This window comes from Thermothelomyces thermophilus, chromosome 3, assembly GCF_000226095.1.
Source record: "Thermothelomyces thermophilus ATCC 42464 chromosome 3, complete sequence".
NCBI classification, from domain to species: Eukaryota; Fungi; Ascomycota; class Sordariomycetes; order Sordariales; family Chaetomiaceae; genus Thermothelomyces; species Thermothelomyces thermophilus.
This window is the reverse complement of record NC_016474.1, coordinates 2631442-2658790: the sequence shown is the minus strand read 5'-3', so window position 1 is coordinate 2658790 and position 27349 is coordinate 2631442. Positions and strand designations below refer to the sequence as shown.

The following is a 27349-nucleotide window of genomic DNA, read 5'->3' as shown; positions in this document are numbered from 1 at the left end:
AGAAGCACAAGAGTGCTACGAAGTCATACAATGTGTATTCTAGTACACCTGCTTCAAAGTTCGGAACACCTCACCGCACCAACCCCCCCGACTAACCTTTGGTACCTAGAGATCTTAGGTGATAGGTATCGTATCCGAAGGAGGTCGGTACCTAATGTAATGAATGTACGCATGTAGTGTACGTAGGTAACATACAGTCAGAGACAAGTACGCGCACAAGTAGAACAAACCGCCCCGTTGAAACCAAGGCCCGTACCGTAAGGTACTAAAAGGAGGTCAGGGGGGTTCTGTGGCGTTGTCTCATCCCCAATCCGAAAGATTGCGAGTACATCTGTAATCCGTACATACATGCATACCTCAGCGAGCTCAGGTAGCAGAGAACGCTAGTGTGCGGATTAGTGGCCCTGTAGTAGGTCCTGCGCAGCGGCGGATGCGGGGGGCTTTGCCACCCAGCCAACCGCCTGAGCGCCCCCTTATTTCGGCGACCCCTCTGGGTCGCAACAGCCGATTTTAAAGGAGTCGGTCAAGTGACAAGAGCATGCGGGCTCAGTCGATGTCTCGAGGAAGGCGCCAGAACCAGCATTAACTTCCTGGCATCAAGCGCGACTGCATCCTATCGGATTCAACGCCTCTGAGTCAGAAGATTTCCCCTGACAGCCACCGAATCCCCTGTCGTGCTGACCTCGCACCTGTGTGCAGCCAAGTCGGTCCGCAACGGAATCCCAGGGCAACCCGGGCCAAAATCAGGACCCAACAACAGCACACATAATCTAGCGAAAAGGTCGGTTTGCTCGAGACCCACGACTTTTCGCAGTTCGCAGAGGCCCGCAACTCCCTGCCTTGACCCACTAGGCCACCAAACCAAGGACATCCCCCTAGGCCGTGAGGCTTCGCAACCGGTTCACCCATTGACAGGTACAATTCTCCAACCGGAACCTTTTTATCAATTTCCTGCTCGGGCTCAAAGAGGACTGGAGGTTACGCGGCTCGGTGCAGTGCAAGATTTTTTTTGCTATTATTTAATCAATTGTTTTGGCGTCACTTGGTGTGGTGCTACCGTGCTATCCAGGGCACCGGGCGGTTTCTGTTTCAAACCATAGTTAGCACTGCGCCAGGCGAATCAGGGACTTTGTTCTCCCCCCAACGGCCGCAAACACTTCGCAATCCTCGACAGCCGGCAGGTGACAGCGGCGGTCTTTTCGGCTCCTCCACCCCGACGACACACCGAACCATAAGCGGTCCCCGTCAATGTTCACGCAACCTGCGGCCTCGCCCACGTCTACGGGGCCTGGAAACCTTGCTGTCTCCCCCGTCACCGCGACTCCCGCGTCATCGACACCGCCTTCGAGAAGCAGCCGCCTACGAGGGTTGAGCTACCTACGCAACTACACCCAAACCCACATCCTGTCCCGCGACCACAGTTCCCACAACACCCACAATACCCACACCACTCACACCACCCACGAGCCCGCCGCTCCGGCCACTCAACCTGCATCGTCAACATCATCGCCGCCAATCTCCCAAACAAACCCGTGGTTTAGTGCCCTACGCAACGACTTTAACACCGCCCCCGCCCCGGATAACAACAGCACTAGCCCCCCCTCCCCCCCTCGCACCAACCGGTTATCCCAGCTCGTGCCCGCTCTCGCCCATCCTCTCGGGCTGTCAACCTCGTCCTCGTCCTCGGGAGAGAGAGCCAACTCAGGAATTGCAGCGGCAACTCCGCCGGCCGATCCCCCTCAAGCCCCTGTCCACATCGATTCGAACACTGCGGCTCGAACAGCAGGCAAACCGGGGACCCTTCCGCCAGCAGACAACATGACCCGAACGCGCTCCACCACCGCCGGCGATACCGCTGCTCGCCACGAGGGGGGCAGTAGCAACTTTGACTCACTACCGTCAATTCGGTTCAGTACCTTCTACGACCCGCGCGCTACCCGACCGTCGCTCAAGTTCTCGCCAATCTCTCGCACCCTCCCTACAGGCAAGGAAGTCATTCGTGTTGGCCGGTATTCCGAGAGGGATAACCAACCCAACGTCCCGCCAAATACCCCCTCGGCAGCTCCCGTGGGTTTCAAGAGCAAGGTGGTCAGTCGGCGGCACTGCGAGTTCTGGTATGAGGACGGCAAGTGGTACATCAAGGATGTCAAGAGCAGTTCGGGAACCTTTCTGAATCACATTCGCCTCAGCCCTCCTGGTACCGAGTCGAAGCCGTACCCTGTGAACGATGGCGATATTGTGCAGCTGGGCATTGACTTCAAGGGGGGCGAGGAGATGATCTTCCGCTGCGTCAAGATGAGGCTGGAGTTGAACCGTGGCTGGCAAAACAAGCTGAACACCTTCAAGTGAGCAATCCCACCTTCCCCCCCCTCCCCCTCCTTCCGGGGTCTGATGTCCAAGTGTCGCTGATACTAACATCTATCCAGCATGGCCACGCATAAGCGGCTAAGGAACATGGCGGCCGGCAATGCCAACACGTCGGGGTCATATTCGCAAGACTGCTCAATCTGCCTCAACAGCATAGCGGTAAGTGTTTCTTTTTCTTACACCACCCCGACCCAGCGTTGGCTGACAACTCTCAGCCATGCCAGTGTCTCTTCGTTGCGCCCTGCTCCCATACATGGCACTACAAGTGCATCCGATCCCTCCTCACCTCTCCTTCCTACCCCATCTTCATCTGCCCAAACTGCCGTGCTGCAGCCGACCTTGAGGCAGAAGTAGAGGATCCAGAGGATTGGGAGCAGCTCGACTCAGATGAAGGTGCAGCAGCAGCACAGGAAGGAGCCTCACTACAACCGCCGGCGGCCGACCCCGATAACCCGAATAGTTCCGCTGCCTCGGCGCCGCGCTCATCGAGGGAACCAGCACATAACGGTCAACTCGCTCCACAGCAGCAGCAACAAAGACGACCGACCGAGCCAACAGACATGGACCTGCTAATCGATCCCTCCCCTCCGCGGGAGCAATCCCCACCGCAGCTCGACGGCGCTGTAACCCATGGGGACGCGACAGTTCTGTCACACGCGGTCTCCAATCCCATGCCCATCCCCTCCCCAGCCCAGCGGACCTTACCAGACGATCACCGCGAAGCCAGGACGCCCTCGCCCACCAGTGCGCCAGTGACTAACGGTCACGAGGGCCCGATCACACCGCGGAACGACGCCGGGCCGTGGGTGTTTGATGGCAGCGGTGTAAGACTAAGTTCTGAGGGCGCTCGTCCCGCGGCGGCCGCTCTCAGCCAGGGTGGCGCCAACCACGCTGCGAGAAGCAGCCTCGAGGCCGCTGTCCAGGCAGCTAGTGCGAGGCTGGCGATGGACAATGTTGGCTCGTGAGTGGCACGCATGACTGTGGTTGCGGGGAGGCCGTCATCGAAGGAGCTCGGGCATTGAAGGGTTGGCATGACTATTCGGCCTCTTCAGCGGTGATTTCAGATGGCATGATGTTTTTGATTGCGTCACCATTTTCCTTAGAGTCTATTTCGCTCATTTCTCCCGTTTTGCTTTTGGTGTTTTTCGGTTCTCAGTCGAGTATAGCACAAAGGGCGGGCGCATTGCACACAGCACAGTTGGGAGTTGACGGTTGGGACTGGTCTATCTGGCAAAGAGGGATATGCACTTCCGAAGGACAGATGGAAATGTTACTGTCGTTCCGGAGGTCCTTGGGACTGGGGTTTGTCACAACTGTGTTACCTTGTCCTTTGATGCTTTTCTATACGCTTATATATGTGATTCTTAGTCCTCAGTGCCGCATGATGATGCGGTGGATGTTCTACTCCTCTCAGAGTAAGGTCGGATTTTGGATTTAAAGTCGTATTTGTTCGCCAAAGTAGACGAACCTTTGTTCACAATTAACGAGTGACGGCAGACAAGGGGACTGGGTGGCTTGAGGCGTAGCCTTCCTGACCACACAGCCCAGGAACCGTTCTCTCGATCCATTGGTTGCTTTCCACTGCTTTCTAGAACCTCACGCCTTACTATATTATATCGATGTCAGAGGTGATCACAAAATGAACGCGGCTTTGAACCGCACTGCATTACGCATCGGTGTATTGTATGGCTGACACCAACTGCAGCCTCCCAACTGAGCACAAGAGACAAAAGACGAAACGCAATCTCAAACCCCAACACCACAGTTCACAACACATCACGTCTTGAAGACAGACAAACCCAACCTCTCAATCTCCCTTCCCTCGGCCGTGCCCCGCCCCGCGGCCTCCAGCAGGCGCGTCCACGCCTCGGCATCCCTGATCTTGACTGCTTCCTCGGCCGCCTTGACGCGCATCCCGCATTTTTCGTACATGACCACAGCCTGGCCCGGCTCGAGACCGGTGCACTTGGGTATGAAGGTCGCTGCCAGGCGCGGATTGCCTGCTTGGAGGATCAGGTTGTAGAAGGGCTGGCAGCGGGACGTTCGCGGAGCGAGTCAGCGGGCTGGAGCTCAGAACAGGGGAGGGGCCCGCCGCGTAGGGCGGCTAGAGGGGAATTTGGGGCTTTTGCGTACCTGCCAGCCGATGGGGCTTTTGCGCTGCCGGGATATCTCTTCAAGCTCGTTCCAGTCGCGCTTGGCCACGAGGGCTTGGAGCCTGAAATTTTGATTGTGTGTGAGCTGGCCTCGCTCCGCAAAGAGAGCAGTAGAATATCAATCAATCAGGCGAGGCAAAAAAAAACCTACCGAATCCACCAGGCCACCTTCTCGGGCACCTTGAACTCGCTCTGGATCTTCTTCGCTCTGCCGTGGTACCCCAACCGGATGAGCTTGAACATGGTCTGATTGACTGACAGTCCCGTGAAGGTGTCGGTCAAGTCGCGATCAAATGCCTCCTGCATCCGCAGCAGCGTTGTCGCTTCTTTCAGCGCGCCCAGCTCGAACGCATGCTCTTTGACGTTGTCCGAAAGCAGTTTTGCGGCGATGGCGAGCTTGTCACTTGCCGTTCGGCTCTCGGGCTGGCGCAGGGCGTCGCGGATAAACACAGATGCTCCGTCCAGGCGACGGTCGTCTTGGTAGTACAGGTCTTTGAGCAGTGTGGTGTCTTCGCCATCGTCGCCGCCTCCGTCCCCATCCCCTTGGCGCGCCAATGCCTCCACCAAAGCGGTGGCGGTAGGCCGGCTGTTGATGACACGGAAGAATCCGGCCAGTGGCAGCTTGCGCCGGAGCTGATGCAGGACAAAGTAGATCAGGTCTGTGTCCCCGCTTTCGATGGCCTTGTCCAGCGCGAGCTCATCCTCCTCCATGCTTAGTAGCAACGGCACCTGCCTTCCGGCACGTGGCTCGTGGTTGAGGAGCTCGGTGGCCAGGCGGCCCCTCCCTTCGTCGTACGCAGCGCGCGCAATCGTCTCAAAGGATATACCCGGCTTGCCGGACAGCTTCTCGACAATCTTGCGACAGACGACATCGTCGTCCTCAGAGCCCAGTCGGACCTTGGCAGAGGCCCAGTGAACGTAGATCTTGTCGGTCGGTAGCCGCAGGTAGCCTGCGATGCGGAGCGCCAAGAGGTATTGGTGACGATTGAGCAGGCGGGAGATTAGGCCGGACGGGGAGAGGCGTTGGTACTGCTCATAGGAAAGAGGCAGGCCAATCTCGAAGAAGCGGACAGCGTTCAGCACCCGTAGCGTCTCGCACATATCTACAAAGTCATCGCTGTTGTAGACGTCGAGCACCGACTTGCCGAAGGAAGCGGCCTTGAGCAGCTGCTTCTGCCAGTGGACGCTGAATTCCTGGCCGGCCGCGCTCACGCACGTGTCCACGGCCTCGACAAGGTTCGGCCGGATCAGCTGGATATTGTCATCAGCCCTTGGTGACTGCAACTCAAGCTGCTCGACAGCGTCCAGCAATATGGCTGCCGGAGAGTCCGCGCCGAGGCGGAACACTTGCTCCGTGACGTCCGGAACCTTCTGAAGAAAATCACACGTATCATTGGCAATGATCCTCACTCCGTCGTAGTCTGTTGCGTGCGTTCGTCAGTGGGAAGGTAGTCACACACACAGTAAGATAAGATGAAAGAGAGCACGCACCGGGGACGATATGTACCCGACCGCCATCGTAGTAGAATTTGGCCGATGAACCGCTCGGACCCACGAGGTGAACTTCATCCTCCCACGCAATAACCACGGCATCATTCCCACACCACTCAAAATACTTTGGGGGGATCTTGGACCTGGAGTCATGCTCGCTGAAGCGGCTCTCGAAGTCGCTGGTGATGACGTGTGCCTTGCCACTCGTCGTATAGAGGGAACAGAATTTCCCATTCGGCGACACGGCGATGTGGGTGAAGGGGCCGATATCCAAGAAGCGGTCCCTGCATTCGCCGGCATCGGATACGTATATGGTCTGGTTGATGCTCAGGAGCACCTCGACCGACCGAGACAGGGTGTGAGCGGGCGGGATGATGTTCCACGCGTGGACATGGCCCTCTGGGGGCGGAGCTAGCAGCTTGGGACGCGGCTCGTCATACGACGAGACCGAGACCAAGGAGTTGTTGTTCAGGAGGGCGACAAGACCGTGGTCGTAGAACCTGCACGACTTGACTCCAACCTGGTCGGCACCGTTACCCAAGGAGAACTGGTTGAACTCGCCATGCAGGTCGTAGTAACATCGCACGGTCCCATCGGCCGTGACGACCAGCAGCTTCTCGTCCTCGGACCAGCCCAGACCCTTGATGGAACCCTGGTCCCAGTTGATGCGCCGGAGGAGCTTGCCGGCGCAGCTGTAGATGTCGATGCTAGGCTTGGAGGGCTTTGTTGGTTGGAAGGCGATCAACTTCTCCTCATCGCGATAGAGGGCTGTTGCCGCGTCAGAGGCGTGGCTGGCGGAAGCGGAGGGTGTGGTTTGAAGAGGGAACGCCATCCACTACTACTCACCGATGGCGCCTCCGTAGGGAGCCCCCGCGACCAAGTAGTTGTCGAGCTCGAGGTCCTGGTCAAACACTTGGGTGTAAAGCTGGATCTTGCGGTAAAAGCGCTCGCCAAGCTGTTCCCAGCCCGCAGTGGGATGAGCGACGTCCATCGTTTGTCATGTCTCCATGCTTGTTTTGCTGTGGTAGAAAGTAAGGTGAGCCGAGAGTGGGTGCGAGGATTGGTTACTATAGGTACCCTTAGAGCCCGGTTGATTGATGAGTGACCCTGCAACTGCAGTGGATGCCTGTAGGCAGCGGGACCTCGCACGGTGCTCACCAGCCGGGGCAAGACACATAAGCACTGTATGTATGTACTGTACGGATTAGTTACAGGCATAAGTTACCATCCTTGGGTACCACTGAAGCCAACCAGGGACAGCCCTACACTACACTACAACTAACTACCTTACTAGGTTGTGCATCTTGGCAAATCGCGGGGTCAATCAACCGCTCTGCTTCGGCGCCTTTGCATCATTGAAACCGAAGCCAAACGCCCCACGGTACTTTCCTTTCCATTCAGATCCTGCTTGCGTATCCACACATTCCCGTAGCAGGATTGCAACAACGCCATGTCAGACTGGAGACAGGAGTATCTCGCCGGCATCAGAGATGCCGAAAAGCAGCATCCAGTCAATCAAGAGCTTATCTCGGCGTGTCAGTTGATGGACCCCTCCCTCGCCTGTTGCTCGCCGATTCCTTCAGCGGCGACAGCAATCACCTGGGAAAGCTTTTAAGGTGTCCGCACGTTAGGCTGACCAGCTCCCAGATTCGCAACTGCTCGACCGTGTCTCCGTCCTCGAAGCTGAGAAAGCCGCCCGCGAAACCCAGGCCCAGCCCTCCGCTCCCCCACCCAAATCCGGCACTTCGAAAGACCCAACACCCCCGCCTCCCGACTCCTCTTCCCCGGACGACACTCCCTTAGTAGCACGACTCCGCCTTGAGCTGGCCGAAGCTCTCCGCGCAAAAGGGCAATTCCAACAACGTCTCCAGGCGGCAGAGGAGGAGCTCGCACGCCTCCGCAGCAAGACAGCCTCCGACTCCAAAGCGCTCCGTGATCTCACGGCTGAGCGGCGTACTCTCGCCTTGAAGTTGCGAGACCGCGAGGAGGAGCTCCGCGTCAAAACCAAGCTCGTTGCGGACGTACAGGACGAGCTGGCGGTGCTCAACATGCAGCTCGACATGGTGGAAAGGAGGCGAGCCGAACAGGAAGCCGAGAACAAGCAACTCGTCGAGAGATTCATGAAGCGGGTAGGACAGGAGGTTGAGGCCATGAACCTAGCAAACGATCCCCTGTTCAACCGGCGGAAATGACCGCACAAGTCAAGGATTCGGAAGAGAATCTCATTGAAAATCGAGCGACTTTGGATCAGTCAATAATGGTTTCTGGACAAGGTACGTTGGAATACATCTCTATGCTGCTCCCTTCCCGACTCGCTTCGCCCTTTTCAAAATCATGCCCAAGCAGATACCGCTGTATGGGGTACTCGTTCGTCTTTGCAGACACATTCTCCAAACACAGATGCCCGCCCACCAATACTCCTGAAAACCCATCCGAAACCGACCAACACATCTCCAATCCCTGACACGCAGCGAATCATTTCCTCGTCGAAATACAGTATCTACCTGGAGCTCCTGTCCAGCTAACGTAGCCTCCAGGGTAGCTCAGGTGCTCGACTTCCAAGATCGACGACGCAACATCGTTTTCGGCAATCTTGTTGTCGTGGACGAACGTCTTGAGCGACACGATCTTGCATCCGATCTTGAGGTCCAAGAACATATTGACGAGGTGGTCGTTGAGCTGCGACGTGAAAGCCTGGTTGTTGACCAAGACCACGTCCGCTCGTTTGAGCGCCTCCAGAGTCCTCTCATTCTTACGAAAGTCGCCCCGTTCGAGGTACACCTTGCCTGGCGCAATACCCCACAGACGACACCGCGCCGCGAATTCTTTCTTCTGCGCCTCGGCCAGGTTACACGCGTTCTCCATCATCTCGCAACCCCAGCTCTCGCACCCTCTCTCTAGAGCCGCCTGAAGCGTCACGTTGCCGACTCCGGAACCGAGGTCAACGAAGACCATGTCAGAGCTCAGCTTCGTCCGGTCAAAGATATCGGAGATAAAGGGGTGGAGCAGCTCGCCATAAACGTTGTCGGTGCCGTTTTCGTACTTGGCGAGCAACTCGACTTTAGGCGCCACCGTGCGGTCGTATATTTGGCCCAAGATGACCTCGACGAGTTCCCGGGGTACGCCGCGCATGGCGTCGATATTCTTCGCTATCGCTCCTTTCTTTTGCAACTCGAGGAGCCGGTCGTTGTAGTCCGCCAAGGCCGCCTTAAACCCGTTCCCATCATTGGTGTTCTTGCTCTTTTCCAGCCGGCGATAGATTCCGGTGTCATGATCCAGAAACGGCTTTGCCTCGGTGTCCGTGAGGTACGTCGATGCCGCAATATGGACCACCTTCATGATATCCGCGGCGCCGTCAATCTTATCCTTGCCCCATACGAGCTCGTACCTAATACCCGTTTGATCAGTGATTATCGTCCACAAAACTGCAACGACGAATCTTCCCCTACCGCTCCATGGACCTAGCCCCGGGATACCGCAGGTGTACTACAACTTCGTCCCTCCCCAATCTCATGACTGGCTGGCACTTATTCTCGAGCGATGCCACTTCCGCCGAGTGCACAATCGCCGGTATCTCATCATCACCGTCGCCCGCCCATAATTTCGGATGCCGCAACCGCCGGCCCGGATCCTCCGTGTGCGCCCGCTTCCGCCGCTTGCTCGGGTCTAACCTCTCCCGCCAGTCATCGTCGTCCTCCGACCCGGGCTCAGAGTCACTCAAAATGGGCGCGGGGCTTGCGCTCGCGGTGGAGCGTCTGCTGACGAGCGCTGGTCGTTTCCGGTTGGGGTTGCCGGTGCTGGGGGCAGGCGCTGGGGAAGAATGTGAGGGGGAGGACGCAGGCTGCTGCTGGAGTCGCTTTACGCTCAGGGACGAGGCCGGGACGGGCGAAGCGCGGGGCGTGCCCCGAAGGCTCACGCTGGTGCTGCTACTGCTGCTGGCGCCGGGGGCGTTCGTGGCTGGCTTGGGCGCGACGGCTTGCTGGACCTTGCGCACCTCGGTCTTGACTTTGAACTTGGATTTTTTGTTCAATATACTCATTTTTCCCGTTTCGCCGCCTGATGTCGAGATGCGATCGGCAACGCGTACATAGGCAGCCTCAAGCGTGCAGGAGCTCGGCGGGTCTTGTCTCTCGAATCCGGAACATGTACGGTATAATCTCGCGAGGAATGCGCAACATGAAATGGGAGACAATGCTTCGTTACACTGTTGAAGGTAGCGCTATGGTGGAGCGAGCAAAATGGCGAGGCCAAGCCGTCTCTTTGTAGGGAAGGGGATAGGTAGAAGATGGCGAAGCTGCGGGGTCGACATAGAAAGAAGCGCGCCGGTTGACGGCGACTTTTGAAGTTCGGGGACCGGAGAAGATTTGGGAGCCTTGGCGACGCAGGGGACCCTTCCCGCTGACTACTCTTACGCAGGCACCTGAAGCGCAAGGCCGACTTCTGACTGGACATTTGCCGGGCCTCGCTGTCACGTTTCCACCACAAGCGCGACTTCCGTTCCGGTGGCGCGTCGGGGCCCAGAAATCCTTCTCAAAGTCATGTGATATGGTTCCAGAAGCATGGTGTTGAAATTTACGCTAGTCTTATTACAGTTAGCGCCTCTTCCAGGGAGCAATGAGGAAGTCATGAACCTACGAGGGACAGTACTTGTATTCATTCTCGAGCCCTTTCATGGACTATCTGTAATATGACGGCACGGGTTAACTACGCACGCATCTGACAAGAACACGAGGCTTTAGCAACCCCATCGAAATCTGAGGACTGCGAATTAGTCTTGCTCAGCTCACTTGCAATCAATCGACAGAATTCAGTTACTTGCTCGTGTTCATTACTGCGGGGGATTGCGCGGCAGTTGCCATATACAGAAAGAAGAAGGACTGTATTAAAAAGCCGTTATTAGGGATGTTGAGCCTGCAGATATACCGACCTTAGGCACTAGTCATGTACGGATTAGTGTGTGTGTCAGAAGCGTATCAGCTTCTCTGGTTCTAGCCACGAGCTAGCCACATAACGAGGCATGCGCTCTAAACGCATTGACCATTTAAAGGTTGTCCCCTTTGGAAATGGTTTGGAGCGAGTTCCGTAAACTACGGTAGCAAACCTGAGAAAGTACATGGTGGCGCTGCAGTTAGAGCTGCAAGTGAGGACAGTGAGATGCTTTTCGCAGCAGTATCACTCGGCAGAGGATAGGGGAGAGTAGAGGACAAGACTCGAGAGGGTGTGTTGGGAAACGGTATACCCTAACCCTCCGCCTGGTTCAATTCTGACCAAGTGATACACAGCTTCCAGGGGCTCTGAGGTAATCGGATGAACTGATAACTGATCGGTGGACCGCTGCTTGTCATGACACATACGTGTAACAAACGCTACCTGCTTTAGGGCAGATCTACGGAGTACTCAGCTTGAATCTAGATAGAGCTTGTCAAACCATGTGGCGGGCCCATAGGCTAGTTCCCGGGGTTCGAGGAGCATCATGCCTGACGTCATGTTTGCGACTTCAACTTTGAACATCTTGCTAGGCGGCAGGTTCATTGTTCGGCCAGCCGCAGTTTTGCCGCGCATGCTGTCCGCTGAACCTACGCACTCCTTCATTATTGTGTCGATGTTTAGGCATGCGGAAAGACTGGCGTAGGGACTGAACAAATGAACCTGTCAACCTTTTTGGGCCTCTCTGCTTCAGTTCCAGACCGTTTTGATTCGTTCTCCCGTCTTACATGATTACACCAAAACGACTTCGCTGGTGTAATGTATTGTCCGACTTGAAAATGACTGCTATAGCGTATGGGGTTGCCCGCCCATCTTTGTGTTCTGGCAAGAGCAGCGCGACCAGACTCTACGCGTGTGTAGAGAGCTGTGACGCATCATCTCTGCTCGAGAGAGGAAGCTGAAGCCTGAGTGCCGGCCAATCGAGGAAATTGGCTAGACTTTCGCTCTTTCCCTATGACGCACTCGACCATGTCACCAAGGTTGCTACGCAGTGTCACGTCACCGCGTCTCTCTTGCACACTTCCGAGGCACCAAGGCGAAACCAGCCATCAGGTTCTGAGGCGCACTCCCATCCTTGGATGGAATAAATGAGGCCACACTGCGCCTGGTTTGCTGCGCAGTTTCACTCCCCGTACCTCCCGGATCGCAACCACGCTTTGTTTATTGCTCTTGTAAACAACTCGCCCAACGTCTTGACTCCCCCGACTTGTATCCCATATCTTGATACCACAAGTCAACCTCGTCTGATATTGTGATCCAGCCTTGACGCAACAAGACTTATATCATCCAGCTCCTCACTCAGCTCGCCCCCCACAAGCAACCACCCACAAGCAACCACCCACAACATGGCTCCCAACGTCAACAAACCCTCAGACACAAAAGAGAAGGAGGCCGATGTAAACCGCAAACTCCAGATCTACGGCATCATCAGCGCCTTTCAGCTCGGCAAGGTTCCCTCGGTATGCGCTACGTCTGGCTAACATATCCGTGTCCATCATGTCCAGAGACTAACATCCAGACCAGAACGACCAGATCGATGTCGCCCTAAACAGCTTCCTGGAGTCCAAGGCGCTCTCAAGGCCCTCCAAGAAGCTCTCTCCCGAGGGGCAGCGACTGGTGGAAGATGTCAAGGAAGTGGTCACGCAGGCCAAGCATCTGCTCCTGTCCAAGAATGATGGCAACCTGCTGCAGGACTTTATCTGGCAGACCCAGCAATTTGACCCCAATGCCGTGTCGACACCCGGAGCTCCCGTCAGTAAGGAACAGGCACGGCAACACGGCAACCAGGCGCTCGAGGGTCTGCGCACTCTGGGCACCCTGATTATCACAAACGGGCAGTTCCGGAAGCTTCGTATGTTCCAGCGCCCCGATGATTGACTCCCGAGGAACATTACTGACGTATCACAGTTTCTGATGCGACCATCCTCCTCCGCGACATTGCTGGCGACGCCGCCACGAATGCTGCAGCCCGCGTCAGACCCAGCCAGGAAGACCTCGAGCAAATCGACCGTCCCGCTCAGGACAACACCTGGCACGATGCTCCCGACATGTCCAAGAACAGCGTGAAGGGTAAGCTCCAGAATTACTACAAGGGCAATCCCAAGGAGGACGCTAGGGCTGCCATCTCCGAGGCCACATCCGAAGCCCACCCTTCCGGTTCCTCGGATCCGAGAGACCTCGCAAACACCGCAGCACATGATGGCCAGACCTGCGCCTCTTCAGGGGTCAACGCGACTGGGGGCGCGGCGGCCGCCAAGGACGCCCTGAAGCGCAACGTCGATAAAAACGTTGACGAGGAAACCAAGGAAAAGGCCCGCGCCAGGCGTGATGAGTACCGTGAGCGTGCAAGGAACTACTTCTCTCGCAAGATGCCGCAGGAGCGTCGCGAGCAGACCATTTGGCGTCTCAAGGCATGTCGCGAACCTCACCTCTTTTTCTTGCCGGACACTGGGCTAACTTGCGCTGCTGCAGAAAATGATACTCGAGTGCCAACAGCACCCTGATTATCAACATGCCATCCAGACGCTGCTGGATCTTGCCGAGGAGTACGGCGACCACGCCAACCGGCTTGCCAGGGGTGGTTCGGATACCGTCAAGGAGGCCCGCTCTGGCCTGGTCCAGGCCGAAACCGACCTAAAGACGTTGGTTGAGCGTTTTGCAAATGGCACCTCTACCGACGACCTGTGGGACTCCATTAAGACCATCTACAGCGACGCGGACCGCGATCCCCAGTTGAAGAACTGGTTCAAGTCGCTGAACCAGTACATTCGCAGATGTCTGCAGGAGCAGGGATACATCCTGGACGACGACTCCAACGCGCAGTGGAACCGCCTGCATGATGAGGGCAACTACCTGTTGCGGGACAAGTACCGCAGCCACGCTGACCGCGTCGTGGATGAGATCAAGTTCCTGGCCGACCAGCTCGATCATGACCCGCAAAACAAGGCCTTTGCTGCCTCCATGACCAAGCTGTTCACCGACCTGGGCAACGACGAGAACGGGAGGCCAGCCTTCAAGCCCCATCTCGTCAAGGATCTCACCGACGTGATCATTCCCGCCATTCTTCAGAATATCGCCTACATTCCGGTGCCCCGGATCGAGTACTCAGAACCTCGGTTCGACGCCGTTATTGAGAACCTCGTCCTCGAGAGCGACAACTTCATGCCCAACGTGCTGGAGGTCGCCAGCGAGAACTACATGCGCTTCGGCCGGAAGAAGATTGCCAGCAGCAGCAAGCACTCGGTCGACGTCAAGGTGACGGGCATCCAGATGGACCTCAGAGATGTCAGCTACTACATCAAGCGCAAGCAAGGCTTCCCTTCTATCACGGACAAGGGCGTCGCGAACTTTTTGTTGGCCGGGGACGGCTTCACCTTCCGGATGAAGTTCTTGTCACCAGACAAGAGCGACCGGAAATCCTTCTTCAAGGTCGATAAGGTGGACGTTTCCGTCAACAACCTCGACATCAAGCTCGTCGAGTCGAACCACAAGATACTTTTTGGTCTCTTCAAGCCACTGATGCTCATGGTGCTCCGTCCCGGCGTGCAGAAGGCGCTGGAGAAGGCGATCAAGGACCAGGCCGCCAAGCTGGACGCCATGCTGTTCCAGATCAAGCAGGAGGCTGACCGGGCGCTCGAGCAAGCCCGTGAGAGCCCCGAGCAGGCGCCCAACATCTACAACCGTTACGTGACGGCCGCGCAGAAGAAGGTGCTTCAGGGCAAGCGGAAAGCGCAGGAGACGGCGGCCGACAAGAAGGTCAATTACGCCATCACCAAGGAGGACAGCATCTTCCCCAACATCCACCTGCCGGGCGGTATCAGCTCCAAGGCGACCGAGTACCGGGAGCTCGCCCGCAAGGGTGACAAGTGGGAAAGCCCCGTCTTCTCCATCGGCTCCGCCGGCAAGAGTCGCGACATCCCCGCCCCGCCGACCGTCGTCCGAAAGCTGCACAAGACCGCAACGCCGGGCAACGTGCACGGTGGGTACGGCGGGGGTGCTCCCAACGGGAATACCCTGAAGGGCAACCACGACCTCGATGGAGGCTTGAAGGCCCATTCGCCCGCCTTTGATCCGACAATGGCAGCTGCTTATTAGCTTGATGAGGGACGACAGAATGCGCTATTCTTAGGGAGCGATGAGGAGTCATAATATTGAGAAAGGTGGGGGCGGCGGTTGGGTTGGGAATGGCAACGTTGTGAGGGAGATGTGTCGGAGTGTGCTATTGGTATACCCAGTTGATGCGATGAGTGCATGAAATTGTTTGGATCGGCTTACGGGACCAGATTGTTAATCGCCGAGAGTGTCTTGATATATTGTTGCGGCTCTAGCAGTTGACGGACTCGCGGCAGGCTGCTCTGCTTTCTTTTTTCGGTATTACGCTGTTTTTCTACCCTTCTTACGTGGTAATTAGTCGGCCGGTCTGTCATTCCCTAGTGTGTCATAGTTTACTTGAGTGTGCAACAACCAGCTATTTCGGGAATACTCTCGATTCCTTCGCGGCATGCAACACTTTGCATGTGTGTCTTGATATGTAATGGCACAAACCATCGGCATAGAAATGCCCTGCGGGCGTTGAAGGAGGACCTTCTTTTGCTGCAGGGTGGAAGCTTTGTTATCAAAGACATAGGTAGGCCATGTCATATCTATCGAGGTCCTAAATATATGTGCAAAAGAAGGGCCAAAGTTCATGTGAGAAGGGTTGATTTTTCCCGAGTTTCATCTTAAAGAGTAGAAGCCGATAAGTCTTAGAAGAGCTTGGCCAACGGCTTGGGATGTTAGAACTCTTATCCAGTGGGCTCGATATGGGGGGTTGGCTAGAACGGCTCTAGCGAATTACCAAAGAATTACCACGTTAGATAAGTAGTAACCGTGAAGATCATGGATACTGATCTCGCAGGCAGGAAGAAACGAAGCTTGAATGCCTTTGCGAATGAGATACGGGGCAATTGAGCTTGTGACGTCGGCCAAGAGTGGCTTAAGGGTTAGGGTTAGGTATGTGCCTGCTGCCTGGACTTCAACAGGCAACGACGACCTTTGTCCCTTGCATACTACAAATGACATGGCACAAATTTGCACATCTATTCAACGAGATAACATCCCGAATGCTTGAAATTCCATGATTTTCAAACGGCTTTCTGATGTGCTGATGACCGTGGGCAGCCGTCATCCGTAGAGACAGCCTGCTGCACTCGTCTTACAACGCGGATTGCTAGTCACCCGCAACAAAATGAGCAGTCGAAACAAGCGTGCCAAGTCCCCGGACGTCGATGCGATCGAGGAGGATGAGAAACAGTACGGCAGCGGCTCCCTCAGTCTTGCAGAGCTCGACGAGCAGTAAGTCTTAAAATTACACCATTGGCCTGCCGGCCGACCTTTCCCATCTCGGGAGAGAACGGAGGAAGGGAAGGAAGAGAGGCTCACGCACCGACTTGCATCACAGCTTTCCCAACCGACCCCGCAACCACTCCAAGACACCACCCTTCTCGCACCTCTTCCAGCATCTGTTCAATCCTCTGATAGAATGCAAGCCCACCACCGCCGGCGCTGCGGCGGGCGCCACCCGGCGGACCGCCCGCGGCGGGGCCGGAGGCCGGGGCGCCTCCTCCAAGCTCTCGTACCACGAGCAGCGCCGCCACATTGTCGAGCGCTTCATGTCGCGCTGGCGCGCCGAGGTCGGCCCGGATTTCTACCCGGCCATGCGCCTCATCCTGCCGGACAAGGACCGCGACCGCGGCGTGTACGGGCTCAAGGAGAACACCATCGGCAAGCTGCTCGTCAAGGTCATGAAGATTGACCGCAACTCGGAGGACGGCTACGCGCTGATGCACTGGAAGCTCCCCGGCGGCCACGGGGGCGGCGGCGGCGGCGGCGGAGGGAGGTTCGGTGGCGGGGCGATCAGCACAGCCGGGGATTTCGCGGGCAGGTGTTACGAGATTGTGAAGAAACGGCAGATGAGGAGCGAGCCCGGGGAGTTCACGATCGGGGACGTGAATGTGATGCTGGACCGGCTGGCCGCGGCGAGCGGTGAGGCCGAGCAGCTGCCCATCTTTGAGGAGTTTTACCAGGGAATGAATGCCGAGGAGCTGATGTGGCTGGTGCGCATCATCCTCAAGGATATGAAGGTTGGCGCGACCGAGAGGACGTTCCTGGGGCTGTGGCATCCCGACGCCGAGGCGCTCTTCAGCGTCTCGTCGAGCCTGAGGAGGGTCTGCTGGGAGTTGTACGACCCGGAGTTTCGCCTCGAGCAGCAGGAGACGGGTGTGACGCTCATGTCGTGCTTCCAGCCCCAGCTGGCGCAGTTCCAGATGACGACGACATTTGCGAAGCTGGTGGCGAACCTGGGAGTCACGGATGAGAACCCCGAGTTCTGGATCGAGGAGAAACTGGACGGCGAGCGGATGCAGATGCACATGCGGGAGGATGACTCGGTGCCGGGAGGGTACAGGTTCGCCTTCTGGTCTCGCAAGGCCAAGGACTACACCTATCTGTACGGAAGCGGGCTGGAAGATAACAACTCGGCCCTCACCCGGCATTTGAAGGGGGCCTTTGACAGCGGCGTCCGCAACCTCATCTTGGACGGCGAGATGATCACCTGGGACCCTGAAGTCGACAAGATTGTGCCCTTTGGTACCCTCAAGACTGCCGCCCTGGACCAGCAGAAAAACCCTTTCCACAGCGGCCCACGCCCGCTCTACCGCGTGTTTGACATACTTCTCCTCAACGACAAGTCGCTCACCGAGTACACGCTCGCCGACCGGCACCGGGCCCTCGAGCGTGCCGTCAAGGGGGCGCCTCGCCGTCTCGAGATTCACCCGTACGTCTCAGCCACGTCGGCCGACGAGATCGAGCCGCTCCTTCGCGCCGTTGTGGCCGAGGCCTCGGAGGGACTCGTGCTCAAGAACCCGCGCTCGCGGTATCAGCTCAACAGCCGCAACAACGACTGGATCAAGGTGAAGCCCGAGTACATGTCCGAGTACGGCGAGTCACTCGACCTGGTCGTCGTCGGCGGGTACTGGGGCTCGGGCCGACGCGGCGGCACGCTCTCGAGCTTCCTGTGCGGGCTACGCGTGAGCGAAAACTTTGTGCGGTCGGGCGCCGCGGCGAGCCGGGAGAAATGCCTCAGCTTCTGCAAGGTCGGTGGCGGGTTCAAGGCGGAGGATTACGCCGAGATGCGGCACCACACCGAGGGCAAGTGGAGGGAGTGGGACCCGGCCAGCCCGCCGTCCGAGTTCGTCGAGCTGGGCGGCGGCGAACGGCTGCAGTACGAGCGCCCCGACGTGTGGATCCGCCCGAGCGAGTCGGTCGTCATCTCCGTCAAGGCCGCGTCGTTCGCGCCGTCGGACCAGTTCGCCACGGGCTGGACCTTGCGGTTCCCGCGCTTCCGCAAGCTGCGGCTGGACAAGGCGTGGGACGCCGGCATGGACGTGGACGAGCTTGAGGCATTGCGGTCCAAGGTCAAACAGGAGGAGAAGGAGCGCAAGGCGATGGAGATGGAGAACCGTAAACGAAAACCGGCAAAGAGACAGAAGAGGGAGCTGGTCATCGCCGGCGCTGCTGACCTTGCCGGGGCCACGGCCGACTTTTTGGCCGTGAAGAAACCAAAGACCGACCTGTTCCGAGGCTTGGATTTTTGCGTCTTGTCCGAGGCGGTTAAGCCGAAGAAGATGAGCAAGCCAGACCTGGAGAAGCTGATCAAGGAGAACGGAGGCAGGATACACCAGACAGTGGAGAAAGGCTCGGGCATGATCATCCTGGCGGACAAGAACGTCGTCAGGGTGGCGAGCCTCAAGAAGGCAGGCGATGCGGACATTGTGCGGCCAAAGTGGGTGTTTGACTGTCTCGAGCAGAGCGGCGGGGAGGGCTATCTGCTCCCGTTTGAGGAAGGCCATCTCCTTTCTGCCACCGAGGAGATGAGAAAGCTCGCCGAGGAGAGTACGGACCAGTACGGAGACAGCTATGCTCGGGACGTGGGCGTCGATGAGCTGAGAGACATCCTGGAACAGATGGAACTGCCCGAAGAGGGTAGCCACTTTGACGTCGACAACTTCCTCGATCAGCTGGAGGAGCACGGCAGGGGATTGGACGGGCTGGAGAGCTTCATGTTCAGGAGGTGCCGGGTGCACTTTGCGCTTGGGGAAGGAGTGCCCGAGTCTAGAGCGCTCAAGCTGATGAACTACGTGCGATTTGGAAACGGCGAGGTGGTGAGTGATATCGAAGACAAGAGGATTACGCACGTGGTTGTTGTCGGTGGGAAGGGGGAAACATCCGCGTCCGAGAGAGTGGTGGCGGCAGATGTGAGGTATAAGGTCAGCTCGAGGAGGGCAGTACCGAGGGTTGTCTCTGCGAGGTGGGTTGAGGACTGCTGGAGAGAGGGCACCCTCGTGGATGAGGAGGAATATGCACCGACCTAGCGGCATTGTATGATACGAGAACGTGACATAACACAACATGTAGGATACCCTTGGCGGGAATGTACGTCTTGTTTTATACGTCTGGACTATACGTCCCGGCGTAGGGAGATAGATGTCCCTTACCTCGCCTGTAAGGAGGGATCTCTCGTGTCAGAGCCACGCAATCCGAGCCTTGGTTGACAAGCACAGCCCATAGTCCATCCCGCCCCAAGCACAACCAAGGTCACTTCCCAATGGTCAAGAACAACCTGTCTCCCACATCGCCCAGCCCGGGCTTGAGCATCCCGCGGTCTGTCAGCTCCTCGTCGACGCCGGCGAGCCAGATCTCCACGCCTGCAGGCCACTCGGCGGCGGCCGCCTTGACGCCCGACGCGGCGCCGAGGACGGACAGCACGATGATGCGCTTCGCGCCCCACTCCCGCAGCGTCTGGATGGCGGCGGCGCAGGTCCCGCCCGTAGCGATGACCGGGTCCAGGACAATGGCCAGCTCCGAGGGGCCGGAGCCGGACCCGCCGCCGGCGGTCAGGTGGTTCGGCAGGTTGTTGTAGTACTCGACCGGGTGCAGCGTCTCCGGCTCGCGGTACAGGCCGAGGTGGTGGACGGGGACGGGGTTCGGGAGGAGGGTTTGGATCGCTGTACGGTTATCACCCGGTTAGCACAGCTCTGCTCTGAGACTATTCTAGGTTGGTGGAGGTGCTCCGAGGGAGAGCCCGCGGAGGGAAGAGAGGTTGGTGATGGTGCGGGGTGGTGGTGGTGGTGGTCTGGTATGGATATCATGTACACTATACCTTCGATCATGCCCAAGCCGGATCGGAGGATGGGAACCAAGGAGACGCTGCCGGGAGCGAGCTGGTGGGTTTGGAACTCGTAGCCGAGGGGTGTCACATCCTAGAGCGAAGAAGGTCAGACTCTCGGTCGAGTTCGGAAAGAGAAAACCAAAGGAGAGGAGCTGGCGAACAGTCGGTCCTGGAGTGCTGCTGAGTTCCTTGGCAAGCGCCTCGCAGCCCAAGATCAGAGCAATATCGTGTATCAAGCCCTTGACATCCCTCGGAGGGGTGCTCTGTGACCGCAGCTGGCTGAGCTTCGCGAGCAAGCAGGGATGTTGCGAGACGTGGACGTTGTCGGGTAGGTTTGCCATTGCGATGGTCCGAGGCCGTGTCGGGACAGAAAAGGGGGAGAGACGAGAGATGGGAGCCAGAGGGGTTGGGGAAAAGATGCAGTTCCTAGGGAGTTAGGTAGCGGTGGTCGTTGAGGTCCAACGAAAGTTACAGCTACAGGCCTATAAGGTACCTAAGGTAATCCTAATCCCTGTCTTCCCTCTTCGACCTCCACGTCCGTATCCAACTATGCGGAATGGTCGCGCAGCGCAGAGGCTTGATTCGCCAGGTGAACGCAGGGCAACAGCATTCCTTGGCTGAACACATGATGCCCGCCGTACTCCGAGACAAGCTAGAGCGGGCAGTTGCGCAGACGAATTGGGCCCTGGCCATGTCAATACGGGAAGGTGGCCCCCAGTTTCAGGCAGGCCGCCCCTCGCTCCTGGTGGGGTCCGGACATTCTGGGTAACCTGGGTAACTGTGAAGACAAAAGGTTCTTTTATCTACCCCCGAGTCTACGACAGTTGCTCGCAACTTGGGCACCACCGGGACTGCATTGTCCGTTCGTGCATACCTTGCGCGTGACGATTGACGATACGGAGATGACGGTGAGAGAGCGGGGCACAAGTAATTACCCCACCGGCGATAAGCAATTGGTGGGCCGGGGATCGCCGAGCTAGACCCACTGCCAAGAAAAAGATCGCATTTCGGACCGCCGCTGAGGTCTGGGCATTTCACTTCCTGTAACATGAAATCAGTATTTGTACTCCAATTCAACAATCACGGTTATTCTTTCTTTTATTTTCCTTTCCGGGGACGTCTCTTCCTGCAAAGGTTGAGAAGCCTGACCGGTGAGTATATGGCCGAAGACATCAGAGGATTATTAATGGATGCCTGACGAGTCGTGGAGCAGGAGGAGGAATCCGGGGGCTGCATTTCGACGGACCATCTTGAAACCTCCGTCGACATTGCGGTAACCGCTTCGCAGTTAATGCAATGGAGCAGTCCCATGATTCAGGAACGGTACCTCCGTCGCTCGAAGCGCATCATGAATCTCCAGTCCCTCCCACATCGGAGGTCGAGAATGGCCCAGACTCGGACCGCAATCTTAGCGAGACCCAGACCTCTCCGAGCCGGCTGCTGACCCAGCTCTACACTGTCTCCTACCTGATCCTCTTCTCTATCCTCGGCACCCTCGCCCGGCTCGGCATTCAGGCTCTCACGGCATACGCCGGCACTCCCGTCATCTTCACCTCCATATGGCCCAACTTTGCCGGCAGCTTGCTGATGGGCTTCCTCTCCGAAGACTACATGCTCTTCCGCGAGGTCCATTCTGCCTTTAACCCGACCCCCAACAATGGAGAGACCTCCGCTGGCGCCGAGAAACCCCAAGCGGCCCTCAAGAAGACCATACCGATCTACATCGGCCTGGCAACCGGCTTCTGCGGCTCCCTGACCTCCTTCTCCGCCTTCATGCACGACACCTTCCTGGCCCTGTCCAACGACCTCCCGTCTACTTCTTCTTCTTCCTCCCAAGAACAGCCGCTCGCGCCGCCGCCCAGGAGCGGAGGTCACACCTTCCTGGCCCTCCTCGCCGTCCCCATCGTGACCGTCTCGCTCTCGCTCTCGGCCCTCTACCTCGGCGCCCACCTCGCCGCCGCCCTCGCCCCCTTCACCCCGGCGATCCCGCGCGCCCTGGTTCACCGCCTCCTGGACCGGCTCGCCCTGCTGCTGGGCTGGGGCTGCTGGCTCGGCGCCGTCCTCCTGTCGGCCCTGCCCCCCCGGGGGCGCGCGGACTGGCGCGGCAAGGTGACGCTCTCGCTCGTCTTCGCGCCGCTGGGGTGCCTGGCGCGGTTCTACGCCAGCCTGTGGCTGAACGGGCGGGTCCCCGCGTTTCCGCTCGGCACGTTCGCCGTCAACGTCGCCGGCACCGGGGTGCTGGCCCTCGCCTGGGACCTTGCGCACTCCGGGGCGGCGGGCGCCGGCGCCGGGCTGGCCATCGGGTGTCAGGTCCTGGTAGGCATACAGGATGGGTTCTGCGGGTGCCTGACGACCGTGTCGACGTGGGTCGGAGAGCTGGCTGCGATGAGGAGGAAGCACGCGTATATCTACGGCGGCACGACCGTGTTGGGTGGGATCGCGGTCGTGGTCGCGGTCATGGGGGGGTTGAGGTGGAGTGGGGCGTACGAAGAGGGAGCTTGTCAGTAGCATGCAGGGCCGCTCGGCAGGTTGATGCACGTCAGGTGTTTGATTTTCTTACATGTTCCAAGAGAACGGTAAGCATCGAGAGTAGTTGACAATAGCGAAGCAGCGGGAAAAAAGGAGCATCCATATAATGAGAGGATATAGATATTGATCAAATAGTGCTTGATCATTGGTTTTGGGGACTGGCACGAGGATATAAAAGCGTAGTACTGAATGATTTCAATTATATAGTATTGAGTTTAGCGTTAATTAGATATTAGATCAGTCCCAGCGTTGTACGGGACCATAGATACAAGGTGGTTTTTTTTAATTATTATTTTAATAGTTTTGGATACATGTTCTAAATTCAAGTTAAAGCAACTTCATTTTGCTCTTTGCTTCCTAGCTCACCTTCCACCTTTCTACAAAACGTAAGATCTGCTACCAGTCTTATTCCGTTCTCCTCGTGACTTAGTCGTGTATTAATTAACAGAGCGAGCTCGACAGGAGGTAATTAATAATTTTATCCTTTAATTATCCGGGAGGGGAGGTCGCCATAACTGCAGATTTCCTCGTCGAAATCGACGGATAGCTTACACAGCCATCCTAAAATTTTTGCAGATTCTGAAGCTGAAGGGGGCGGAAATAGCAGAAGATGTTGTGGTTCCTCGAGAATCATAAATAATAATAAGGGAAGGTGATGCAGTACGTGTCTGCGGACGCGTCTTTCATGTAAGGTTAGATTAGATAAGCCTTTGTGGGTCCTGGCTTTGTGGGGTGGAGCCCTCTTTGTGCCCACCCTCTTCTTATACCGGGCTGCAGGGCCAGGTACAGGCACCCATTTACCACCCCCATATTCCATCAGAAGGGAACCCCGGCGAGTAATTGCCTAGTAGCAGGACAATTACCTATCGCGATATCTAAGATTGCTGTCGCGTCCAACCCTGGACCCAGATTGTCTTGTTTCAGGCCATCCTGCCTCTTGTCGCCAAAGATTGGGCAGTGGCCGTTACCTCGCCAATGACAAGAGCCTAGATGAGTGTCGTGCCATTGTGCTACAGCTCGGAGGCTGCAATGGCTACAGCTCAGAAGGCTGCAATAGCACGACACCACAGCAGTATTCGCGCGTGGGCGGCACTCCTGGACCAGTGGTAAGGGCCTTCAGAAGTGGTGATAAAATGCGTTGATTGTTCTCAAGTGCCGGAGGCACTTAGAAGTGTTGTCTAAATACATGTCAACATTGAATGTTGAACACTTAATTAATCACAAGAGGCGCGTCGCGTATGAGCTAAAACAGAGCTGATTGTTTTTTTGGGTTACTTGTACGGTCTATATCTTTATCATTCATATTTCTTATTTAACATTGTTTTTATCTTTATTTATTTATTTATTCCCGTGCATGGCTAGAGATAGATGTGCGGATGCGCTCGTGTATTTGCACTCTAGTGAGTTGCCGTTGACGCCCGAAACCCTTCAGATTGCGTTCTGAGGGCGGGGCATTCTAGACTTTTGGAGAGAACTCCGGGGTTTAACCGGTATCGGGGCTCCATGACTCACCCCACCTTCCCCAATAATCTCTGGCGGGATTGGCGACCACCTGAACTTTGAGCCAGACAGGACCCCTCGATTTCCTTACCACATAGGAGAACCGGAGAGAGCAGCCTGGCAGTTCAAGATGGGCACGCGCCGAGAGCCGATTCTTCCCCAGCCGGGGAAAGAGAATATTCTCGTCACCAGCGCTCTGCCCTACGTCAACAACGTGCCGCACTTGGGCAACATCATCGGCAGTGTTCTGGTAAATCCTCACTCACTCACAAACTCTCTCTGTATCCCGCTCATGGCGAGCCCAGAAAAAAAAAAAAAAAAGAGCCCCCTGTTCTCGCCATGTCGGGGCATTTCTGCCTTAGTTAGTCGCTTTATCACTGACCACTTCCCACTAGTCCGCCGACGTCTTCGTCAGGTTTTGCCGCGCGAGGGGTCTCCCAACGATTTTTGTGTGCGGTTCAGATGAGTATGGCACCGCAACAGAGACCAAGGCGCTCTCCGAGGGGGTGGATCCGGCCACGCTGTGTGCCAAGTATCACGCCATCCATAAGGAGATCTACGACTGGTTCAGGATCGACTTTGACGTCTTTGGTCGCACTCCCACGGACGAGCACACCGCGATCGTCCAGGACATTTTCTCCCGCCTCTGGAAGAACGGCTTCATCGAGGAGCGCGAGACCACGCAGGCTTACTGCCCGACTCACTCATCCTTCCTGGCGGACCGTTACGTCGAGGGCGAGTGCAGCATCTGCCACGACAAGGGTGCTCGTGGCGACCAGGTTTGGAGCATCTTGGTGACTCATCGGTGCTCTCAGCCGCTAATCTCTTGAATAGTGCGACGCCTGTGGCAACCTCCTCGACCCCCTCGAGCCGGACAGGGACGCCTCGGGAAACCAGGAGACCAAAGCGACCGGTTGGCTGATCAACCCGAGGTGCAAGCTCGACGGTACCGCCCCTGAAAGGCGCAAGACTAAGCATCTCTACCTTCGCCTCGACGCCCTCCAGCCTGAGCTTGAGAAATGGCTCCAGGCGGTCGAGAAGGGGTGGAGCGCGAATTGTGTTTCTATCACCCACTCTTGGCTGGACCAGGGTCTCAAGCCCCGTGGTATCACAAGAGACCTCAAATGGGGTGTTCCGAGTACGTCGTTTGCCCTTTTTCAACACGGCAGCATTGTGCGAATAACTAACCTGCGTCGCAAAGTCCCCGACGGCCTCGAGGGTCTGTCTGACGAGGACTACGCTAAGAAAGTCTTCTATGTCTGGTTCGATGCTTGCAGTATGTTGTCCCGCCTCGCCCCTTCCAGTGGCAATCGCTGACTCTGCGCAGTCGGCTACCCCTCGATTACCAAAACGTACACCGATGCGGGTAATCTGGAGGGCAAAAACTGGGAGAAGTGGTGGAAGAATCCGGATGAAGTGTCCCTTTACCAGTTCATGGGGAAGGACAATGTTCCGTAAGTTGGTTGTGGTTTTTCTGACCTGAGCGAGACCTCGTTTTTCTCACGGCTAGCGCATAGGTTCCATACCATCATCTTCCCCGCCTCCCAGATCGGTACGAGGGAGAACTGGACAAAACTCAAGACTCTGTCCACGGCTGAGTACCTCAACTACGAGGGCGGCAAGTTCAGCAAGTCGAAGGGCGTCGGTGTCTTCGGCAATAACGCTCGTGAGACTGGCATCGACCCCGACATCTGGAGATACTACCTCTTGTCAAGGCGGCCAGAAACCAGCGACTCGGAATTCAAATGGGAGTGAGTTGCACCCATGCTCCCTGCGCCTTTCCTTGAACTCCTGCTAACTTTCGATTCTGCTAGGGAGTTTGTCGATGCAAACAACAACGATTTGCTCAAGAACCTGGGTAATCTGTGCCAGCGTGTCGTCAAATTCTGCCAGGCCAAGCTGGAAGGTGTCGTGCCCGAGTACGACCTCTCAAAATTCCCCGCCCTCCTCCAACACAAACAAGAAGTGAACAAGCTCCTTCAAGACTATGTCACCGACCTCAAGGCTGTGAAGTTGAGGGCAGGCTTGGCCACTGTCATGAGGTATTTCCATCCTTCCTTCCTTGGATAACAAGGGCACAGCTGACGACGAAACTAGTATCTCTGCGCTTGGCAACAAGCTGCTCCAGGACAACAAGCTCAGCAATCAGCTCATTGCCGAGGAGCCCGACCGCTGCCGTGCTGTGATCGGCCTTGCGCTCAACCACCTCCACCTTCTGGCCCAGGTTCTCTCGCCCTACATGCCCGAAAAGGCGCAGTCTATCCTCAGGCAACTTGGGATCAAGGGGTCCGATGGGGAGACAGTCCCGGCACGGATCCCGGACACCTGGGAAGCGGATGCTCTGAAGCCGGGCCACGCGATCGGCACGCCCGAGCTATTGTTTTCCAACATCCCCGCAGCGAAGATCGAGGAGTGGCGTGAGGCATTCGGCGGCGAGGAGCTTCGCAAGCAGAAGCAGATCGAGGCGGAGAAGGCCGCAGCCAGAAAGGCGGCGAGAGAAAAGGAGAAGGAGAAGAAGAAGCTTAAGAAAGCCGCCCAGGCTGCTCAGGCGGCCGCGGCCCAGGGGGAGACCTCAACATTGCCTATCCGCCCTGCTCCGGGTAACCAGGCTTCCGAGTCTGAGACGAAACCAAATGAACAGGCCGAGGCCACCGACAAGAATTGAAGCGGGCAGTGGGCGCAACCTCGAGTGAAATAGGACCTGAGCCGTGATCGTGGTAGACTAGAATAGACTATCAGCAGCGTGCAGTTCTGACTTCCAGGTCACGCTGGCGAGGACTCGGAAACGTGAAGTGTGACCAAACAGTGATGCTGCATCATTCTTGCAATCATTGTTTGATTTTGCTGCAAGGTTGGTTCAGTATTAGCTCGGGGTTCTACAGCGGCAAGAAGGTTGATTCATCGATTCATTGACACGGGTAAAACTTGTTAATGTGTTGGGAGTCCGACCTGTATAATAATAATTATCTAAGGTAACTGACCCGGCGACGGAGGAAAAGCACGTAATTAGACATCCGGAGTATATAAGCCATTTTCGTTCTCATTAATTAAAATCAACAAACAACCATTTCTCCAATTGCTCCGATCGATCCGATGTTTTGCCGCTAACTGTTAC

The 27349-nt window shown here is 56.8% G+C and overlaps 9 protein-coding genes across 9 annotated transcripts; 6 read left to right on the top strand and 3 right to left on the bottom strand.

The window, feature by feature from the left end:
* The first annotated feature begins 1482 nt into the window (after window positions 1-1482).
* MYCTH_2315227 (uncharacterized protein) lies at window positions 1483-4003 on the top strand. Its single transcript, XM_003663081.1, has 3 exons — window positions 1483-2345; window positions 2427-2526; window positions 2583-4003. The coding sequence occupies exons 1-3, from the start codon at window positions 1819-1821 to the stop codon at window positions 3330-3332; spliced, it is 1377 nt and encodes a 458-aa protein (XP_003663129.1). The 5' UTR covers window positions 1483-1818; the 3' UTR covers window positions 3333-4003.
* A 36-nt stretch (window positions 4004-4039) lies between these two features.
* On the bottom strand, window positions 4040-7057 carry MYCTH_2304613 (uncharacterized protein). Its single transcript, XM_003663080.1, has 5 exons — window positions 6858-7057; window positions 6012-6779; window positions 4672-5941; window positions 4505-4582; window positions 4040-4399 (listed from the first exon to the last, which is right to left on the bottom strand). Exons 1-5 carry the CDS (start codon window positions 7000-7002, stop codon window positions 4144-4146), a joined length of 2517 nt encoding a protein of 838 aa, XP_003663128.1. The 5' UTR covers window positions 7003-7057; the 3' UTR covers window positions 4040-4143.
* A 257-nt stretch (window positions 7058-7314) lies between these two features.
* MYCTH_2304608 (uncharacterized protein) lies at window positions 7315-8231 on the top strand. Its single transcript, XM_003663079.1, has 2 exons — window positions 7315-7546; window positions 7659-8231. Exons 1-2 carry the CDS (start codon window positions 7462-7464, stop codon window positions 8201-8203), a joined length of 630 nt encoding a protein of 209 aa, XP_003663127.1. The 5' UTR covers window positions 7315-7461; the 3' UTR covers window positions 8204-8231.
* Window positions 8232-8324: 93 nt separating this feature from the next.
* On the bottom strand, window positions 8325-10130 carry MYCTH_2304605 (histone H3-K79 methyltransferase-like protein). The gene is made up of 2 exons (XM_003663078.1): window positions 9461-10130; window positions 8325-9399 (listed from the first exon to the last, which is right to left on the bottom strand). Exons 1-2 carry the CDS (start codon window positions 10048-10050, stop codon window positions 8487-8489), a joined length of 1503 nt encoding a protein of 500 aa, XP_003663126.1. The 5' UTR covers window positions 10051-10130; the 3' UTR covers window positions 8325-8486.
* Window positions 10131-12129: 1999 nt separating this feature from the next.
* MYCTH_2304603 (uncharacterized protein) lies at window positions 12130-15248 on the top strand. Its single transcript, XM_003663077.1, has 4 exons — window positions 12130-12457; window positions 12522-12849; window positions 12906-13408; window positions 13470-15248. Exons 1-4 carry the CDS (start codon window positions 12344-12346, stop codon window positions 15090-15092), a joined length of 2568 nt encoding a protein of 855 aa, XP_003663125.1. The 5' UTR covers window positions 12130-12343; the 3' UTR covers window positions 15093-15248.
* Window positions 15249-16025: 777 nt separating this feature from the next.
* MYCTH_2304601 (uncharacterized protein) lies at window positions 16026-19525 on the top strand. Its single transcript, XM_003663076.1, has 2 exons — window positions 16026-16331; window positions 16438-19525. Exons 1-2 carry the CDS (start codon window positions 16225-16227, stop codon window positions 19406-19408), a joined length of 3078 nt encoding a protein of 1025 aa, XP_003663124.1. The 5' UTR covers window positions 16026-16224; the 3' UTR covers window positions 19409-19525.
* On the bottom strand, window positions 19520-20653 carry MYCTH_2304598 (uncharacterized protein). The gene is made up of 3 exons (XM_003663075.1): window positions 20367-20653; window positions 20197-20296; window positions 19520-20041 (listed from the first exon to the last, which is right to left on the bottom strand). The coding sequence occupies exons 1-3, from the start codon at window positions 20544-20546 to the stop codon at window positions 19632-19634; spliced, it is 690 nt and encodes a 229-aa protein (XP_003663123.1). The 5' UTR covers window positions 20547-20653; the 3' UTR covers window positions 19520-19631.
* Window positions 20654-21253: 600 nt separating this feature from the next.
* MYCTH_2304596 (uncharacterized protein) lies at window positions 21254-23010 on the top strand. The gene is made up of 2 exons (XM_003663074.1): window positions 21254-21356; window positions 21419-23010. The coding sequence occupies exon 2, from the start codon at window positions 21502-21504 to the stop codon at window positions 22711-22713; it is 1212 nt and encodes a 403-aa protein (XP_003663122.1). The 5' UTR covers window positions 21254-21356; window positions 21419-21501; the 3' UTR covers window positions 22714-23010.
* Window positions 23011-24279: 1269 nt separating this feature from the next.
* On the top strand, window positions 24280-27271 carry MYCTH_2304594 (uncharacterized protein). Its single transcript, XM_003663073.1, has 8 exons — window positions 24280-24484; window positions 24630-25013; window positions 25069-25372; window positions 25436-25510; window positions 25562-25688; window positions 25752-25985; window positions 26049-26276; window positions 26332-27271. Exons 1-8 carry the CDS (start codon window positions 24365-24367, stop codon window positions 26897-26899), a joined length of 2040 nt encoding a protein of 679 aa, XP_003663121.1. The 5' UTR covers window positions 24280-24364; the 3' UTR covers window positions 26900-27271.
* Window positions 27272-27349: the final 78 nt, after the last annotated feature.